The sequence below is a fragment of the Frieseomelitta varia genome, unplaced genomic scaffold (assembly GCF_011392965.1).
Source record: "Frieseomelitta varia isolate USP_RPSP 00005682 unplaced genomic scaffold, Fvar_1.2 scaffold_591, whole genome shotgun sequence".
Lineage (NCBI taxonomy): Eukaryota > Metazoa > Arthropoda > Insecta > Hymenoptera > Apidae > Frieseomelitta > Frieseomelitta varia.
In genome coordinates, this window is record NW_025110358.1 from 464,254 (window position 1) to 486,815 (window position 22,562).

Genomic DNA, 22,562 nt, shown 5'->3' on the forward strand with positions numbered 1-22,562 from the left:
TATAATTAAATAAATAAATAAAAAAAAAAGGAAACATTCCAATCTACCCTATGAATATCCTCCATTTTCTCTTTAACGTTGTCCTTGAGCTTATCGAACAGATCCTGATGCTTCACGTCCTTCATGACCAAAACTTCTTGATTTTCCATCTTCGACTGTTCAGAAGGGAGTGACCTCTTCAACTTCGAAATCAAATTCACACCGTCAAATTCCGGTTTCTTCAAATGGTCCAATTTAATTTCAATACTTCCCTCCTCGTCTTTTTCCTCAGATCTGGTAAATTTAAAATCGTAATTCTGTTCCGACCGTTGTTTCTCGCCTGATTCTCCGTCTTCCAGTTCCAAACCGCTGTTCCTCTCATTTTGAACAACGGAACGCGTTCCAGAGGAGGATCTACAACGCTCATTAATCCAACTTTCTATAGGCAACAACCACGGATGCTTCTCCAAGTTCTGCTCCCACATTTTCTCCATCTGATCCTCCAAAATCCTTTCCACAGAGCCCATCTTTCTCTCCAACGAAGACCTCAGAGATCCGATCGTCCTCTTTTCTTTACCTCGAACTGGCCTTTCAATCGACAAATCTTCTATCCCGCCTCCACAGGAATCCTCTTCAACATTTTTCACCTTTCTTCCCAAATTTTCCAACGAACTCCATCTTCTAGACTTGACTGACCTAATCTTGTCCTTTAACTGATTCTTCTCTTCATCGTTGATGCCTACGAAGAAGTCATTACCGGAAATCTCAGTAGTAACTTTACCTATACTTGCTTCCTGTTTTCCGTCATTACTTCCAGCGATCGCGAGATCATTTTCCTCGGGCCTTTTCTTAAATGCACCTTGATCATCTGCCGAGGCATCAAACAATTTACAGTCTTCTGCACGACTTGTGTTCAATTTTAATCTTCGAGGCGGCACGTCCACGTTTTGCGATAATTCTGAAATACTTTCATCATTTATGAGATCATCTTTCTCTGGAGAAGTCTCATCGGTATTAAAAGATCGACGATCAGTATCGGTTCGATCGAGTCGCATGCTCCGAATCGCCTTCCGAAACACGGCGTCCACTTCCGCTGTCATCTCCTCGACGGTTCGACTCCTCGTTGCAAGATCTTCCTCAGACTTATGCCGAAACCTATCTCGATGATGCTCCCAGAACTTTTTCCATTTATTTTCGCGGGGCTCCTCGTTGGTGGTTACTTTGAGAAATTTCATCGACGTTCTTGCGGAAGAGTTTTTCGAATCAATCGAAGACGAGTGTTTCGGAGGTATGTCACTCACTTTGTCACGCTTGAAAAAGCTGCTCTCGGCACGGGGAGTTGCCGTCGGCTTTCGATCAAACATCTCCGATTTGCCTTCAGCATTTGACAGTTGATTTTCATCCAAGTTTCTCGAGGATAGATCATTTTCGTTGGTCGTTTGTTTAGGGTCGTTTTTGGACTTTGCTGTTTGCACGTTCTTCTTCATTTTGCAAAGTTGTCACATGAAACGATTTATCGAGAAACGAAAACGATACTTTTTACATATTCTGAGAATAAGTCGTTGCTAAAAATGGTTGTGTTGCAATTTTTTTAAATACCTTACGTGACCAATAAATGTTCTCTTCCGATCTTGTCGCGTTCCTGATACTTAATGATAGGATAATTACAACCATCGTTAGTTTCAGCCAGAAAGTAAAGAAATTTTCTTTCAGCGCTTTCTTTTCATGAGGTTGTTCTTAGTCCACGTGCTTTTGTATTTTCCATTTTCTCACTTTAATCTTCGGCGAAGTTCCTCTCTTCGACTCGATTTCAATTAATAATATCTTTAATTAAAATAATAATATCTTTAATTTCAATTAATCAATATCTTTCGAGTAGTAAATTGTTTTAAGAATATTATTCTTTAATAAATTTTTATAATTATAATTCAAGTAAAAAGAATTCTTGTTGTAACATAATTTTTGTATAATTCTAATTCTAATTCAGTTTTCCAGAAAAGAGTTTTCCAAAATTATCCATGAATATTTCTTTCATTCTTTTGGTTCCTTTCAATTTTTGCCGTGTCGTTATCCTTCCATTCATATGGCGACACAGATTAAAAAACTTGAGTATCTTCGAATTTGTTGTACTATCGATGAGCCTTTATACATTAACAATAGTAAGAATAATTTCTTTTGGAAATCTCAAAACAACACTTTGCATTCATCTTTAACAATATTTAAAATTCGATTTTAGTTGAGTTCTTTTCTTTCTTTCTTTCTGCACAATATAAATATTACGATTTAAAAATACACACACTTTTTTTAATTTTCTCAAGTTTCTCGAGAACTTGTTTTTTTTCACGTTTTTAACATTCGTTTTTAATTTCTCCCATATAAGGAGAGATTAGTTTTTATCTAGCATCATTGATCGATTATCTTCCTTAATGGCACTGAAGCATCGACAATGATTAAAAAAAACATCGAGTAAGGATCGATCAAATCGTAAAAAATCCGTTAAGCTGTCTCGCACAGTCTCGTTAAACCCTCTAATACCAACGTTTAGGAACAAAATCGAAATTGCAGCAGAGTCTCTGAACACTGAAATCGATCTCGCCGAGGCAAGGAAAACTTGATTCCACGTAGATCGCGTGACCAACTTCGGTAACAGCCTGAAACGTGGTATTCAGCGTCCGGATTGAACGCCACTAGCCAAAGTTGAAAATTCCGACTTAAAATCTTCAGGTATCTGGTAGAATTGAGACGAAAATCTTCCTCGACACAATATCGCGGCAAACGAGCCGCTTGAAACGCGAACCTCAGTGTACTTAGTGTCACTGAGTCATCATGATCACGTTAACAGGCACACGTGCACGTGGCTCGAAGCTGCGATTCCACTTGCGAGTTATACGTGTGTATGTATATTGTATAATAGCATTGTCCTGTTAACTGACCGAAATTCCACCTCGCTGACCGCTATTGCTGGCAGTATTTCTTATTACTTCTCCAAATGCCTTCGTTGAACAGAATTTTGACATTATAATTTCACAGCGCCTCCGTCACTGACCGAAATTCCCACTCCACAACCAGTTGGCACGACGGTACTGCACATAACACCGTTTCACAATGTAGCGGCCTCTTGAGTGAGTGGTTTGGTTTCTATTCCACGTTTGAATCTTTCAGGTCCGTCTGCTTTATGTATTTACTTTGCATGTATCTGGTACATACACACGTATGTTGTAATTATATGTACATACACTATGTATACTTGTCTCACAATGGTCGAAAGATTGCGGGAACACGCGTTGAGAATGTGCGGGGAAGACAAAGGGCTTGTTGTTTTTAGAAGAAGAGTTATTCCAGCTTTCGACGGGATTTCTTTTTCTCGAAATGATGATCGATGAATTTTGATCGATTCACGTGTTTTTCACGTGAGTCTTTTGAAATTCACTTTATCGAAATATGAAATTTCGTATTGCGGATTTTGTAAGAATTTGGAAATAAGAATTCTGCATGCAATGGTAGAAGAGGTCACACTGAAATCACGAGAATCATACTTCCTCGAATGACGATATGTGACTGTTTAACAACACTTCTCCTTCCCTCGACAACCAGACTCCTCCCTCTCCAATCCCAACAGAAGGTAAACATCGTGATATTACGTATACGTAACTTCAACGAGCGGTTCGTATCGCATTATATACATAGCTCTATTAATTTACACTCGGCAACCGCGTTAATAAATGTTCTTACGAATTATCTTTGCCAATTATCTTGTGTTGCATAAGAAAACCGATTGTACTTTTACTAAATTTCCAATGAAATTCCAATTTTAATTCTCACTTGATATTGATAATCTTCTACAGAATTTTGTCTACAAATACTAATCTTCAAGAATTTTGTCTACAATTTGTGAAATATATTTTTATCTAGAAAATAAAATTAATGAGACAATTTGGTAATAAAAACTTTACGTAATAATTGCAACAATAAATAATATTAACAGTAACAAATAATAATATTAAATATATTTATTATTATAGTAGCAAAGTACGATTTTGTACTTGTAGACTGTGGATGTGCTAGACACACAAATTCTACTTAAATCTTATTTAAATTAAATTAAATAGGAGAAAAAATTTAATAGAATTAAAAAAAATAAAATCTAAACAAAGATTGGTTTCATCCACTAAATATTATAACAATATATAATATCAATATTTCAGATATTTTCATAAATGTATGAACATCCATAGTCTGCTTATTAGGAAAAAAACAAAATATATATCGTATCGATAAACTATAAACAATAACCTAACCTGTTCTTCTACAGAAAACGAGCAATTTGTTAATAGGTCTCTCTTCATGGCATACGCTTTGACAATTCATGCACACGGTTTGCGTTCCAATTGCAGCTTGTCAAAGTTCATACTCGACGGACTTATCGTTTATCGATATTCCATTGCGTAGGAAGCATCTGCCCACTGAAACGTCGAATTGTTCGAATGGACATACACAACATTTAATACTTGCCAGGGGTGATTGTTTACGGTGTGCATTGAATAAAAATCGAATATTCCTTCGACACAATAACGAACATGAAACTCGACCAACGAGCTGCAATCCCACTTGAATTTACTTTAACACTATGACGACTGATAATGTTATTATACATATGAAATATCGTTTCTCGAAAAATCAAATTTGATGGACAAATATTGCCTATCAGGTACTGTCTTATTGTCAACTATCAATCGCATTAAAGGAGAATAAATGGATATCCTTCCAGATGGCACTAGTTTTCGACTGCGATGAAACTTACAATTAGTTGGCATTAATTAATTCCCGACATAAAGGTTGCGCCAGTCATATTATAGTCATAACACGGTTGCCTGTAAGTGTCATAGAATATCAAATTTACACGTTCTTTTTGCATACAAAATTATACACATTATTAGGTATGTATATTATACCTACTCATTCATATGCAAGTCCATTGAACTTAAAATTGTGTTCACTGCTTGTGCTAGAAAGATAACGTTTGTCAAAGTGGCACAACAATCTACATGCCCCTATCGCCACCATAATATGCAAATTCCTCGATACTATCTGTGTTTATGAATTCTGAATCGTGGCTGCTAAGCCTCGATAACGGCATGCAATTTCAGATCAAATAATCGGTCGTTCGGTGTTATTTTGCTGCTAAAGTTTCGTTATTAAGGTAGACAAAGAGAATTTAGAACTTAATTATCTACTGATTTCACTGATTAATCTGTTACAACTACAAAGAATCGTGTAACAAGATCGTATACATAAAGTGGTGTAATAGGATAAACATAAATAATTTAGAGTATACTAAACGCCGTGTATTTCAATAGACCCTAATAAATTTTTCAAAAACAAATTAATTTTAAATGCAAAAAATACTATTTGTGAAGAGAGTCATAATGTTGTTATAAATAAAATTATTTAAATACTAGGAAAGTACTGCAAAAGAAATGAACTAAATAAGAAATTCAATTTGATAGTTATTGTAGTAAATAGATGACGAGATGAACAGACTAAATAAGCTCTAGAGCTTAGTTTGGACAAGCTTTCATCTTCATTAGATATATTCATAAGCTGAACGATCGCCGTCTATATCTTATTGTTAAACTAAAGCTCCCTTGTTCTGATCCTGCTTAATTGCTCTGTCGATGTAATTTATAGATGTAATTTCGGTTTTTAATCATCAAACGTTAATTTTGTTCTTACTACGAGCCGCAGTTATTAAGACACTGGTAAACAAAGGGTTAAAAAAACTTATTTAAAAATTTATTTAAAATGATAAAGGAATTTAAATTAAAAGTAAAATTTGAAGAAATTACAAAAGAACAATAAGAATACCTGTTCCTTTTCTTGCTGATTCTTTGGCCAAAGAGTGATGGTCAAAAAAATCTCCCCTAAATGTTGTTTGGGTCTGTTGTGATCTTTCAATTCCAACACGACATCCTGCGGTTGACCTAGGTCCATCTGGGTGAGGTCCAATTGCGCTGCGCCCATAAAGTCATCCTGGAGGCCCCAATCATAGTCGAAGACCTGTCGAAACGACCAAGGTCTTTTGCTAGTCGAAAGAAAGAGCAAGAAACTGATAAAAATCCCGAGAACTATCTCGACACGTTCTGGGACTAAGAATAAACAAAAAGAACATGTGTTATATGCAATAAATTTAATTTTCTCTCATAAGCTTTTGTAAATGCTTAATTACAGCTAAAGTTAATGAAAGGGATATAAAAAATTTATTTTAAATAAATTTATTTTTTTCTTTTTTCAAAAACAAAGTGTAACTGAGCTGAGAAAAAAATTTAATTAAAAGAATATAATTTAAAAATTTAAGAAAAAGAATTTAATTAAAAAATTCTCTATTCTTATTTTATTTATCTATACATAATTCAGTCGGTACCATAATGATGGGCCATAATGACGATCAATATGGCTCTCGCGGAATAATCAATAGATAATTATATCGAGATAAATAGAACGATAAAGAACTTACCTTGAACGTGAGAGGCTGAAAAGGATCTTCTATTGGCAGAGTTACACTCTCGTCCCAAACTGGATTTAGGTCGCGATGAACTGTCCGCGATTTGTGCAATAATCGACCCCCGCTTTTCACTTTCACATAAGGATCACTGGCACCTGGAACATACAATTGATGTCCCGTTTTTTTCAATTCTATTCTAAAGAATGGTTATTTGCTTAATCGAAATTTTATCGCGATTTTCGGCAACATTCTGAAAGAGGGATTACATGAAAGTGGGACAAGTCGTGTTCTCCGTTTGATAAAATAGAACTGGAAAATGTTAAACTTCAGTGATATATGTATCTTGATATGACCTTGCTTCCCCTCTAAATAGTACTCTTAGCAGATTGGTTCTTTTAAATATTCTACATATAATAGAGAAAGGTTAAGTTTTAGAGGAAGAAATACTTCGTTTCTTCTACATATAAAATGGTACTAATTTTTTATTATGTTTTATTAAAAAATTTAAACTATTATGAACCACTTTAATTTAACATTTTTATGAATATTCAAAACATTAATATCGTATCTAAAAGTAAAATAAATATACAAATTTTATTAAAGTTATTTAATTATTATAAATTACACAGCTGCTATTATTGTTTAGTGCACAATTATAAAAAATTATTTCAATCTTAAATACATAACAATTCTGACGTCCATAGAAAAGACTAATTTAAACTAACTTGCAATTCTTTCACAGTCACTCACACATTTTTCCAAAGATAGCTAGTTAGTACACTGAAATATACAGTTCTACCTTCACACATTAATGAAAGGAAGTGAAGAAGAAACGAAAAAATGAAAGTTTATCTCACCGCATCTATCCATAGCAACAAGATTCGCCCCTCTTCTGATGTGCAAACGAAGCTGGAAAAAAGCATGCTGCCTCAATGCCAATTCTCTCCTTCGTGTGACTTCTTCTTGAAGGTACGCGCTATCATCCTGGCTGATCGACCCTCGAGCTTCCTCGGTCGACTCCTTTGACGGCTGAAAATTTAAGGATCCTTTCGAATGTGCTTCGCTGCTTTTTCCAGGGCTATCTTCCGGTCTTGTCACGACATTCTGCCTTCCTCCGCATACCAACGGCGACTCTACACATAAAAAAACGTGAAACACGTTAAACATAACGTATTGATTCTAGAATATGCACAGTAATATCAAAATTCGGCAACATAGCCTAACTTAATGTGAATCGTTAATTTTCCAAATACGATATTGAAAAATGACATGAATCTTCATTTGATTTCGAATTTTTTTAAATTGTCCATTCGTAAATACGTAATTATCATTAACCTCTTGATAAATTAACTCATTCCCGGTTAAAGAATGATTAAAAATGAAGAAATAGATACCTGGATGATTAAGATAGTGTCTGGCAGGACTCTGCGTGGCCGATGAACTTTTACTATGTTCGGAAGAGTAATCGGCAGCGTAATCGGATTCAACACCCTGAGATAACACGGTCCCAGCATCTTTCGATTTTTTTCGTTCCTTGCTCCTATTTCGACTCCAACGGCTCTTCAAGGTTGCGAAGAAGATATGTGTACGTTGCGCCACCGAGGTGGCGTGCCGATGATGCCGATGATGATGAACGACACCAGAATCGGTCTGTTCACCGCGTCGTGACGGCGAACTGCTGTCGTTGTTCCGGAGCTCCGTGGCGCTTTTCGAGAGCTGACGGCTCCCGTTCAAGTTCAGTCGGGATCTTTCCTCCACGAGACTGCTATCTGGAAAAATTATTCCTCGTGTTACATAATCACTTGACTTATTTATAGCAAAGCCAACTTTCAAGGAAAACAATATCATTATACCTAATATATCTCACAATATCGTGCAATACCGTCAATATTTCACGAAATAAATAATTACGTATCATACACTATAGATGTTTGTGCAAATTATATATTTATTATTTTTTATAACGCAATTGAAGAAATGACACCTGAATAAAATAAAGATTTCTTTCACCAAATACATTTAAATATATTAATAGGTACATTAAAGATATTAAATAATGTGTATAACTTTTATATAAGTTATACCTACAATTATTTAATTATTATTAGATAAATCTTATTAATTTGATAATCATATTAATTAATTTTAAATCTTTTAAATTTTAAATTTCTTATAGATACATAGTACCGCTAAAATTTTATAAATAAAAATATATTTGTATAATTTATAAATAACATTATATGAATAATTATGAATGTCCAAATAGGAGATAATAATCTGGCTTAGCATATAACTTATATAAATACAGTCCTTGTATTATATGTATTGATCAACGAGTTAAAATAGAAGTTGAAAAGATCAGATTTTATCTGCAAAAAATTAATATATTTAAACATTTTAGACTAGAAGAATGGAAAGCCTCACATATCCAACACGTATACGCGATCGATTTTCAAGAACCACGAGAAAGCCATCTGAGCCTTTAATTCCACCAATGAGGTCGTTACAATAACGTTCACAAAAGCATTTAATCACTACCAACGAGAGAGTAATATTCTCCAATATACGTACAATATGTAGGTACTCCATCTCCAGTAACCAAATTATTAAATCATTTAAATTTTTACAACTCTAGAAATAGTTATATCGATTTCAAATAATCCATGAACTCGTATGAAAATGAAAAAATAATCCGGATGAAACTAGGACATTTCACAAAGCTGCCACCTACAAATCTAGAGCAACTCGTCAATCAATCACATATGTACATCTAAAAAATTATTATTCAAATGCAATTTTTAATTCATTACTATTCTTCTATAAGAAATTTCTTGTGTTGCAATTATCTTTGAATACTTTGTATCTATAACAAGTTCATTCACATGAATACAATAATTCATATGCATATTGATATATGTTAATAAAAGAATTTATAAATTAAATAACGGAGAATATGGTAAAATATAAATAACAAAACATCAATAGATATAGATCGATATGTAGATACATATATAGGTAGATCAGAAATTATAAAGAAAGAAAAAAAAATCTCTCATGGCAAGAACTAGTCGACCTATGCATTGAATTCATAAGTTTTAAGCCAAACACTTACTATTCTGTACCTTACAGACTTCTTACCAAACAGCACCCAGCCCTTCCCCAGGCAGTAGCCATTTCCAGGAACAATGTTCCTATTCTTAGAGGCAACACAATATCGGGTTGCTTGTCATGTGTAAACCCTCACATACCATCTTCCAAGCAATTAATCCCATGATTACCCGATATCTGATTTCGAGTCTCTGAATATCGTTGAACGTAACTATAAATAGGATTTATTTAACATAATTTAACTTAAAAAAAAGAAAAGAATATGATAATAACTAATACAATAAAAATAAAAGATTCATGTTAACGAACAGAAAAATAGTTATTTACCAGTGAATAAATAAAGTATAATGCCTAAAAGTGAAATACCCTTATTTTTCAATATCTTGAATCATATAAAACGAGAAATTGGAGGTATCATTTTGCTTTAACAACACGGCACACCTATTATATGTATATAATTCATGATCTCGCGCAATCAACTTATTAACCACGCGTAATTGTATAGTTGAAATTTCATAATTTAACTTGCACCAATTCCAGTAGGCTTTTGAACAGAGATATTAACGGTTTATGTACTGTTTACGTGCACCATTAAAGTACAAGGTATAATATATGTATGTAGTTCACTAGCGACTCGCTCCGGCGTCGCACGGAAGCAATTTTGAATTTATAGTGATAGGCTTTATTACTATTATTAGATGCTTGAGATAAATTTTGATAATTTTTATAAGGGTCGAGTTTAATTAAAAAAAAACAAAATTATGAATAAATTAAAGTTGGTAATATAAGAATAGGTAGATACAGCAACATTTAGACTTGTTTATAGGATTATTAGTATGTTTATATTGGAACTATTCAGGGCATTAATATATACGTACTTATACATATTACATATAATCTCTTTTAGAATTTCTACCAGCACGGATATTTGAATACTTTGCGTAGAAAAATTTTTATGTATATACTTTATATTTATGCATGTGTTATATCAAATATTTTGAAATTTCATCAGCACTGTTAAAAATGGTTTGACTTTCTGCGACAAAGTCAGAATTTTCAGTACGTATGAAATAATAAATATATGAGTTTCCTATTCTGCTCTATGCATACACATGTAAATATGTATATATATCGTGTATCACCATACATGTACGTTATTCGTTCTAAAAGTACGAGGGGATAAGAACGAATGACATTTAGCCAAGCTGCTAAAACGCCACAAAGCGTGCAGTAAATTGGAAATAGTATAGGGAATTAGAAATACTCCGTGTTTCGGTTAAAAGGTTATTGATGTAGCTACAGTTTAGTTTTAGGGAAATGATTTTAATAACGATAAAGAATACAAGAAAAATACATTACACTTGCCTCTACGGGGATCGAATGACAACAACATTATGAATATCTAAGCAACATTTTCGAATAACAAGATCATTTTATGGGAGAAGAAATCTTTCGAATGAGAATTCAAAGTTATTAGATTTCATTGAGATTCGTCGAAAATAATCTTAATACAATCTCAATCCACTGAAGGAAATGAACGTGGTTCTGACAATCAAAAGTATTCTACTGAATTGAATATATGTAATTACAAGAAGATGATAAAAAGAAATGTATCTTTTTCATTAATGAATTATTCTGCACTATATAAGACCAGACTCTTATATACCCTTAAATAATCTTTAGTATGTAAACATTTTATACTTTTACCAACTACTCTGTGTGATACGTGTTAGAATCTACTAAAACGATGAATCAATCTCTAGTAAAAATTTTATGCTTACTTTCCCTGTGAATTATTCTACACAATATAAGTCGAATTCTTACTATATCTTCAACTTTGAAACAATGTCTACTGAAATATATAAAATAATACATGCAATTTTAGGTATTACATCAAACAATTCTATGGAAGAATTCAATTTAAGAATGTTCACCACATTCCTTTCATCAATTATACTTCTATCTTGGGAGATAATAAAGAGCCAAGATAACCAATTGTATACAGACTCATAATTTCTATTTATAAATTAACATATGACTCAAGAAAACTAAAATTAGTATATTAGTATACTGATTCATTTCAACTAAATTTATTACTTATTGAATTATTTGATTTCAACTGAATTTATTACATATAAAAAGACTGCTTAATCCATTGACATGATAGTGATGGCGACTAAACAAGATTTAATGGGTTTACGTAATCGTATGAAAATAGATTTAATAGTAATTAATTACCGGCTATGCAACCTCGTTGAACCTTGTTGACCGTGATCAGTCGAATCCAGATTTTATCTAATAGCTTTCAAGTGATTTAAATGGGGGAAAAAATCAAAGTTAACGAAGTATCTATTAACAAAATCAAAATGATTGTATCCGATACAGTAATAACTTTTTTATTAGGCTTTAAATGATTAATTATGTTTTTAATAATTTTGTTAATTAAAAGGAAAAGGAAAGAACAGATCCTTGAATTATAAGTGACACGGCAATTTAGATTAGCAATTTATTTAATTTTGAATGTTTAGTTTTAATTTAAACTTTGTATGTTATGTGTCAGAGATTATTAGAACAGAAAATAAAATTATAGGCTCAGAATTTAACAGTTAAATACTTAAATATCTGATTAAATATTCTAATTCAAGCCGAATGAAATTGTCTGTAACTCAAAATATTGTATCAATTGAGGATTAATTTTTTATTAAGTGTTATCGTCGAAGAGAGAATGAGGAACAATAATCAAATGAATTCCTTTATATTCCTCTGATCAATTATCTACATCCACAGTCAAGAACGTCTACCATGTGGTCAGTTAGTAGTCATTTTCTCCAAGATGGTTTCTTGATGATTATGAAACTATTGAGAATATTGCTGCGGCTTTTATTCCGTTGAAAATGTATAATGTATATAAAAGATGTATATACATGTGCTTCAGTGAACAGTACCTGTCCTACAGTATATGTCCAGACCGGATCAGTGATTGGAAATAATCTATCAAGCTACGGGTTTTCTACGTCCAACATCTTTCTAGATTAGTTTCGACCGTGATTAAATTGGAACTTGGAAAAATTACCGTATTTGAGAAAGCAATCTCCTCAGGGAAAGTATTCTGAGAGAAGATTGTAGAAACGAGAAAAGTCTAACATTTCAAAGGAAAATTTTAATACTAGAAAAAAAACAATGCAAGGATACTAAAAAAAGAAGTTTTTAATGATAGAAAAATAAAATGCACAGTTCAAGAAAAGGATAATATAAATAAATAAACATATCAAACAAGAAATAATAATAAAAACAGTAGATAGATACTTAAAAGAATGGACAGGTTCTAGTGACGAATAATTAATAACGAGTAACAACATGAGATAGAACATCAAAACACACAGGAAAAAGTAAAATTTGTTTTACATGACAAAATAAAGAGATTCCAAGATGTTCTCTCAAATAGAAAACTTTTTCAAATTCCTCTAGACGTCTAAAGGAAATCATACTCTAAAGAAGAAAGAAGTCTAAAGAACATTATGTTTGAAAAACATAAGATTCAATAGCTTTAAATGGATATAGTTGGTTTTCACTCTGCAAATATGGTACAATATACACAAACAAAAGGACATGAAGAGAAATATAAAATTAACACACTTGCTCAGGTATTAAAAAAAGATGAAATTAAAAACATACAAAATCATCATAATACTCAATAACACATAACACTTATAATAAAATAACCATCACCAAATATTTAAGAAGTCAATATCTTCCAATTCTCGAGGAATTAACGAACTATCCAACAGTAAGTTATTCAGAATTCGTCTAAATTTCTGAGAGTTGATCCAGAGTCAAGATACAATGTCTCAACGTAATTCCCACATAAATAACAATAACAGTAATTAAAGGTGGAGAACAAATGATCAGGAGGATTAGCGCACTCACCCACTTGTATCTGTTCACTGTCCTCCGACCCAGCGAGTAGCTCGACGCTCTTGCTCATCTTATCCACCGAATACGCGGTTTGTATATCGAAGCTCCAGCTCGCGAGCCTTTAATCTCTTCTTGAAGTGCGCCAGTCTGCCGCATGCCGACAGCATGATTTCGTCGGGAGATCAACGAACCTAAGGAACATCGGCCACCGGCCGCATATCCCGAGTTTCCACGGGAACCATCAGCGAATCCCTCCCCAGATGTTCTTGGATCCCGTCAACGCTGCTCCATGCTTTTTGCGATTCAAGCTGACACGATCAACTGCCGTGATAGATGAAACAATCATGAGACTGTGATACCATGAACTTTCATTTATATCAACGGTTGGGTACCGGTAACTCTATTCAAACAGAATTTAAAGCGAGATTTGTAGACGAATCCGAAAATCAAACACGACACATGCGCAAAACTATGCACAAGATGACACAACATTTATTATTACTAACAGTATAACTTTATATTTTATACTTTTATATACATCAATAGCATTAAGAAATGTATAATGCTACTATTGTATTTTATACCTAATATTACATTTACAATAAATGTAAAGAAAAAGAATAATACTGTACATATCTATTTAAATTCTAAGCTATGCTTTCATTCAGATATTGGTTGATAAGAATTATTTTGTAAAGCATAACAAAGGGAAGTTTCCTTATGTTATTATACTGAATTTTATAGAAGAGGTAAGACCTCTAGATAATTAAAGCTGGTTACTAAAGCTCATACTATTCAAGTCATCTCATTTCAAACAACTTACAAGCATTTAATCGGTATGGACTTACTCTTTACTTGAAATAAATAACTACATTTGTTTCTATTAAACATGACTTCAATTTTCTTATATTCAATTAGCTTGAAACCTCTATTAATCTATTTTTACACTTGCAATAGCCTGCAGTCTGCTGGTTTCATGCTTCAAAGTTGAACTTCTTTCAACTGTTCCTTAATTTCCAAGAAATAACAGGGGGGTAAGTTAATGGTATAAAGTTAGCTCTAACTTTATACTTGATCATATTGATTCTCTCGACAGAGTTGGCTTTAGATATATGTACATGTGTATGAGATTGATTTAGATATCCATTTTCCACTAGATTAGCTAATTTGAATTCAAAAGATTTGAATTGCAAGTAAAATCTTTGAATTAGATTAGCAAATAATAGTCAAGCGCAGTAAATCCCTAAATAACTCTCAGCGGCCAATATCTGTGACTTCAAGTGTACACGCGTATAAATGCGTAATTTCCTTTGTTGTATCTCGGCACTTATCAAACGTGCACAATCCGACGCAATTTAGTGTTTCTCGGCACGTAAATTAAAGTGCAGGTCAAATGTATTGACTGGTCAAGGCTAGTTCTCCTCTGTTGCATGAGAATTTGTATTATAATTTAATGTATTATAATTTATTGTAGTATTTAATGTATTATATAATTTATTGTAGTAAACTATGCTAATCGTACAAAAGCGGAGGAATTTATCTTTTTCAAATCAAACTCATAATGAAATCGATTATTTACTGAATATTTTGCGCTTACATCTATTTTAAACACTTAGAATTAAACAAAAAAAAAAAAAAAAAAGATTAGAAAGAAATATAGCTATATACATATGTATAAATACGATCTTTGATGATGTATCCTCCTTCATCTATACTTTCTAAATATATATTTTTTTTATCTTTCGTTGTACAACAGCATCTTTATTCTGAAGTGGCATGCCACTGAAGAAGAAATAACATTGGTCAATCAATACATTCAATCTTACTTTAGTAGTATTACGTCGTACGATAAAATTGTATATGTTTGGCCTGATTCTAATTTATTACTCGCTAACTCGCACTGAATCGGGATATTCAACAAATGTTGATATAGGTATACATCATACATCAGTTCAAATACTATACAATAATATGTATGTACGTACTATCTGTTGCGCATCTTGCGTGACTGCACAGTTTTATCTATACAACTTTGCGCAGCACACTTGTAAATGTAATTTAATCCTTATACATATTAGGATATCCTAAAAATATTGAGTATTTAAAAATTCGTGTTTATCAACTAATATAAAATGAACAATGGAGTGTTACATAATTGGAAATTTCCAGTTGAAAATATCGTAATAGACAGCGGATTTTTATGCACTTATGAAAAATGACAAATATGCACAAAATATATGATAGCAAAAAATACATGAAATACTCAAAGTATAATATTTAATAATAAATAATATAGTAAATGTATGGTAAATATTATAAATATTGTACTACATTATAATATTTAATACATGTCACAAATATGTCCTAATCTTTTCATTATTTTTAATGACATGAACTAGGTAACAAATTAATAAAATTATTCATTATTTTAATAATATAAATATCTATAATCTACTTATAATTCTTTTAATGTTTTCTATGTCAACATATTTTACTTCGATGAATGGTTTTAAGAATAATAATAAATAGAATAAATGCGCAATATTTTTACAGGATATCTTAATACATTACACCGCGTTCCAAATAGCACAGTTACATTTGTGTATTTTATTATACAGCGACAACTGATGTGACAACTAATTTGGAACGGAGGGAGTATTATCGACCTTTAATGAATCTTTTAATAAGCATGTGTACCCAAAATTGTCGTGCTGCAAGTAATACGTAGATGTATTTATTATAAATAATTATAAAATGTACTTGATTGTGAGAATTAATAAATGAAAGTGTGGTGAAAAAACAATTTCAGATTACTATGATTACTCCTAATTGAAGAACCAGTTTTAGGTATTAAAATATATCGTAGTCAATAAGTTAATGCGGTTTGTACTCAGAAAAGTATTCATTTGATATTTTGTAGGATAATGTGAAAATATGACTAACACACTGTTTTCTCAGAAACAGAAATAACCTATCCTTAGTATGGGTATATATAGAGAGAATAAAACATAGTTAACGTGAGAACAGTAAAAAGGGAAAATGATTACATGCATATGTATGTATGTAGATCTGTCTTTGAATACGCGTATCTGAACTGATATACTGTAAACTGATTGAAAGTGAGTGAAATGTATAATAATAACATAAGGCGTGTGTTGACAGTGTCGCTTGTAATATTAATAAATTGTGATATGTGTTACGCCTTAATAGCATCCTACATTATTGAATAACATGTACCGCAAATATGTTATGGTATGCTTTTTAATTGCCTTTTAATTGCCTATAAAGTAAATCAATATAACGAATTAATAAATTGCCCTCTTTATTAAATTCTAAAAAAATAAATAATTTAAAAGTCACGAATAAATCTTTTTTGTTGGATTGTTTAATATTCAAAAGTTCATTTCTATTTTATCCTGCAAACTGAATTTTCTTCAAAGCTAATCGCTTTGCAACAAATATATTCTCTACAATTTTAATCCCAAACGATTTTCATATAAAAATCCAAATATAAATTCTCGCGTAAAATTATTTCTACAATAAAATGATACATCTATATATATTTGCACAAAACAAATGTAAAAAAAGGAAAAATGTGAAACATATCCATGGTAATTGCTTTGTGCACTTTCATCGATTCCATAAATTTGTTTAATTTATGACATTGACCAACATCAATGAAAAAAATAGAAGCTACCCAAGATGATTCACGATTGCGTGAATACTATGCAAATTATTTCCGCCTTCAAGGCTCGAATTTCCAAAAATTTTCTAACAAATTAACAAACAACGGATTATGCACAAATTAATACGTGAAATCACTTTATTCTCTCTTTGTTCATTGAATATTGAACTATTCAATAATGTTAAGAAATATAATAGAAACTTAATTTCATTTTGTTTAACTTTGAATGAATACAGATGCACTTTGAATGAATACAGATGCGTTTAGCTTCTGAGATAGCACTAGTGCTAATGTTCTAGTTAGATGTTTACACACTACTTAACTGTTTTGCTTAAACATTATTCACACGTGACTGAGAAACCCTATATTAGTAGAAAGGTAGGTGAAGTTCGATACGTCTAACGGTAAAATTCTTTACAAGATCTAGTTAGTTACTACTTGTAGTACAATTAAGTATCATACTCACATTACAAGTAAAAATATCAATATCACCTTCGAAGTTATATATCAACGTGAAAGAAGTTTCTTCAAAAACGTTCTGCATTGTTATTCTTGAATTAAATCCGTAGAATTAAACACTAAAATACATTACGTACATAAATTTATAAGCAAGAAATAATTTATATTCATAAAGCCAATGGTAACTTATAATTAATCTTAACACTTAATTTATTAATAAAGTTATTTTCAAAATAACCGATTTTTTAATAAATTCATTATTATTTTTAATCAAAAGAAACTTACAGACAAGACCGTGATTTTACTGTGACCAAAATAATAATGCCATAAACTTTATACGTAGAGGAGAGTGGTTGAATTGCAAAAACTATGGAATATATAATGAAATAAATTCTAGATTTCAGCATGAAGTACGGAGGAAGGCGGAAGTTACTAAGGAAATATAACCGATAAACAAATAACGGCAACGGAAATCTAAAAATATAAACCTGCCTCATTTAAGTTCCTAGATATACGTTTGCGTTTGTCTTTTATTTAAGTTCTGTAATGCAACTTTTAATTGGTTCACCGAGTTAATAGAAGTGGTTTCAGTTGACTTCGTTTTGATCAATTAAAGAGTTCCTGGGGGAGCGTTTTAAATGGCCTTCGAATGATAACTGGTATCACTATTGGTACATGAATTATTCTAGAATCTTCGTGTTTGAGTATTTATAAAAAGAAATTAAAATCAAAATGATAAAGAATATTAAAATCGAATTTGGAAATATGTGAATTCGACTTTGAATTTAGTTAGTATTTTAATGTTTGAATTTTAATCAAAAGTTTAAATTTAAATATGAAATTTAAACTCAAATTAAAAGACTAGTTACAGAAATTTATCCTGTCGCCACTAATATAATATCTTGAATTCATCATTTAAATGATACACTTTGCACGGGCAGTTTTAACCTTTCTCCATATTGTATATAACCTCACTTTCTTTATCTCTGACCTGAAACCCACTTAAATGCCCTCTCGTTCAACAATTACTCAAAACCATTCTCCAATAAAATGATCAAAAGATCTTCCTCGTTACAACTTCTCGTGAAAATAAACGACTATCTAAGAACATCATGCTTCCTTAATAAATTAATCCTTTAAAACTTTGTAATCTAGTATACCATTGGTTTTTGCCAGCACAAATACATTCAATGTAGAAAGATGTTGCTCAGAAAGTAAGAGAACAATGGCTTAATTAATTCCAACGTCCAACCGAAGAGCCGCTTAAATAACTGTGATCTTCCGCTTTTATTTTGTCAAGATGGAAAATAGCGCCACTGCGGAATTTTATAAAACGACGCAAAAGAATAAATAATATTACTTGGTAAATATCCGACCCGAATCCGACTTGTAGAATACTCATCATCGACAATACTGCCCGATTTCATTTTTAATTCAATTCCACGTTACCAGCGAGACCACCAGCCAAAGGATACTTCAAGTTAACTCGGTTAGCAATTGTTGAAGTCCTCACGGAAATTTGATATGCAAATAACCAGCCAACTGAATTTCTCCGGTTTGTTTCTTTGTTTCCACTCTGGTAAATGATTTTTGATTTCTTCTTCTTTACAAATACCTTTCTCGTTTCTCTTTATATAAAGAACAATCTGAAGAACTAGAGATACGATTACGCGTTAATTAAAACAATTAAACTGATTCAATTTCTAGAGACGAACATAAAAAATTCATGTATGATTGTCACAAATATTCTTCAATCGCCATGCAACAGCAAATTCAATTCAATCAATATACTTCAATATATTTCGGAAGAAATTCCCGAAATTGATGCGATTAAAGTTATTGAATACTAGTTTCACCTGAAAATGATTATAAATTATCATTTAATAATCCATTCTCTAATACTGAATTACCTAATATTATTAGTGAAATACTATAATTTTATAAGTTATAAGTATTAATTCTTTCAAATAATAGCAACAAATTTGATAATGAAATTATAGTTATCTATTCTAAATACAAAAGTTTTCCAAATAAAGCATTTTCTATAAATATATATAATAAAAACTCTCTATATAAAAAGCTATTTTTTAATAAATACAATAGTAAAAGGGATATAAAATGTGTATTTTAAAATCTTAGAATGTATTTAAAAGAGTTAAAAAGATTTCGAATTATATTCACGTGAAATAAGGCATATGTTGAGACATAAAGCGCCACGTGGACCACCCTTGACCCATAATATTTATGTGTATCAAACTTATTTTAGATATCTAAAAAAATAAATAATATCGTCATTTTGTAACAAATTTTATTTTAATTAAAAATACCTTCGTTAATAATAAATAAAAAGTTATAGAAAATATAAATATAAAGCATTTTTACTATAAATTCCACAAAGTCAAAATTCGAAAATAAACGATATTGCCTTCATCAAGGAATTTCAAAAATTCGAAGCAACGTGGAATATCAAAAATTTTTATAATTTCTAAAAAGAAATTCAAATTTAAAGTGCAAACATTCTTATATTTGCAGTCAATCGCATTTATATCAAAGAAGTGCATAACGTTCTTTTCAAGCTTAGAATGTTGTCCGTTTTTTTTTTAAATATGGATGATCTGTATTCTTATGTACATTAATGATTTAGGTTTTTGAAAAATACATGATATCCCGAAGTTACACCCGGAGATAAACTTATCTCGTCATTTACAATATTAAACTCGTTGTTCGACAGAATCCTTGAAACGCTACGCTTAATATTCTTAAGTATGTTCAACTTTCCAGGCTTTATAGAATCTATTAAAGAAATTGAAATTTTAATTGAAATAGCGTTTTCCATTATCAGAGTTCTTCAACGGTTGTAGAGAAATAAATAATACGGATCTATGATTAATAACCTAGAAGAATTAGAAATTTAATTTTCAAACAAGTTGAAAACAAGTTGAAAATTAAAAGAAATTTAAAAGAAAATTAAAGAAACTCCACTGTATTTATTTGAACATTAAAATCAATCTGGTAACAAAATCAATTGCAAATTTATCCAAAAGATTTCAATTTTATTTTGAGGTTACCTGCATATATAGAATGAACCAAAACTGATTTGGAGAAAACTGAGATTTTTATATATAACTTGATGGTTTGTCAATAATGCGACAGAAGATGAACTGTTCGCAAAAATTAGAATAATCTTATGCGCAAGAATGGAATTAACGTATTCCATAACGGTCGTATCCGGTTCCGTAATCTTCTTCCCCCCCGTCCATTCAGCTTCCATAAAGATACATCCTCTTACTAGTTTTATCAAATAAACACGACGTTAATAAGATTCTCTCGACAATAGAATAGGTGCCTTAAATCTCAACCGAATTTCCTCTTGCGTATCCGAATCGATCGTCGAACTTTTCTGCTAAAATTCTCGTGAAATCTTGTTATGTATGTACGTACTCATTTCGAACTTTCAATATTGTATCTTTCCAACTATTTCTTTTTACTTCCCTTATCGTCTTTTGTCTGCGGACATTTATGAATCTACAGAGAATTTAAAATACATAGTAATGCACATAACTTAGGCAATATTGAAAATTATACGAAATGTTATATTCAAAGAATGAAATTCTCATTAGAGATCCGTCATAAATAAATAAATAAATATATATATATACGTGAATTTCCACAAATATCTCCGGTAATTACAATCAATATGGTTGGTCAGCATCGATACAATTTGTTTTGCTAGAAATACTATATTGCAACTATATCATTACGTTTTATTTCCGTAATCTTGTTCCTTGTTTCTCAGTTCTCTCATTTCAGTCATTTCAGTTCTCTCATTTCTCTCATTTCAGTCATCCTCTCTTTCATTAAACTTAATCAACAAATCAACCCAATAAACAGTCAAAATCACTAAAATGAAAAATTATGTCCCTTCGCGTGTACAAGTGTATACGTGTGCGTGTACTTTTGTTACGAAAACATCGCCACTTATTAGCATGTCGTGTAAGCAGCATGCAATTTGAATGTCGAACACATTACCTTACGATCGCCTCGACAAACACCGCGATGGACCCTGCACTTGTCGATATGATATCAACACGAAAAACGAACTATACAACCGCGTGAAATTCTGGCGAGCCAGCAGGAAGATGCAAAATAACGTATCACCCTCCACAAACCCAACGCTTTCGTGTCCGAGAGGCCACTGACAGAACTTGCGATTCCCCATCTTGCTCGGATACTCCTACCCCCATTCTTTGCAGTGTCGCTGGAGGGGAGAACAGTGTGACTAGAATAGAAGATACGTGGAGGTATTAAAGCGATAGAGAGGGAAAGAGGCTTTATCGACCCAACCGAACCACCGTCATGCAAAAGGTAGAGGTAATATACATTGGTAGCGATGGGTTTGACGGAAACGTTCATAGTTTGTAGTTTGTACCATGAGATTCTTTTTAAATAATTGCTTATTTAAACTAGATATGATACAAACAGCGTAACTGATTCCACTTCTATTCCTTGTTACATTTTCTTTATTTTTCTTTTTGTATATTATTTAAATAATAATATACTTTTTTCTTGTATATTATTTAAATAATAATACGTAATTTCTTCAGGATGAAAGGAAACTAAATGTAAGTTAAATTAGAGCATGGAAACAATAAACGTTTAATTTCATCTTACACTTTATTTAGACTAATTATTAGCAGAAGTTATTTGTATATAGTATTGAAACAAAAACAACACTAACATTTCGTCCTTTGTCATTTTCAATTTCAAATTGCAATATTGTAATTCATTCAGTTCATTCTACAGAGTTTAAAAAGTATTTTTTTCTTATTGCAAATATAATTTTTAAAAGTCCTAACTAGCAATTTGATACGGCTAAACGTGAGTACGACTAACGGGTTTAAATATACAAGTACA

At 31.6% G+C, this 22,562-nt stretch overlaps 1 protein-coding gene across 14 annotated transcripts in view; it reads right to left on the reverse strand.

Annotated features, from left to right (window-relative positions):
* Positions 1 to 22,562, reverse strand: part of LOC122534388 (multiple C2 and transmembrane domain-containing protein) — a 35,171-nt gene that overhangs the window by 11,638 nt on the left and 971 nt on the right. For 4 of the 14 annotated variants that reach the window (XR_006307871.1, XR_006307872.1, XM_043664964.1 and 1 more), the window contains exon 1: positions 48 to 1,806. Coding sequence is in view for 10 of the 14 variants with exons in the window: in XM_043664964.1 (XP_043520899.1) it covers positions 48 to 1,466 (1,419 nt within the window). In the remaining 4 variants the exon portion in view is untranslated. Of the gene's footprint in view, positions 1 to 47; positions 1,811 to 5,844; positions 6,037 to 6,493; positions 6,637 to 7,338; positions 7,615 to 7,875; positions 8,251 to 13,516; positions 13,826 to 17,655; positions 17,764 to 21,677; positions 21,928 to 22,562 lie in introns of those variants that run through there. The other 10 variants (XM_043664968.1, XM_043664972.1, XM_043664965.1 and 7 more) reach the window with 7 other exon arrangements.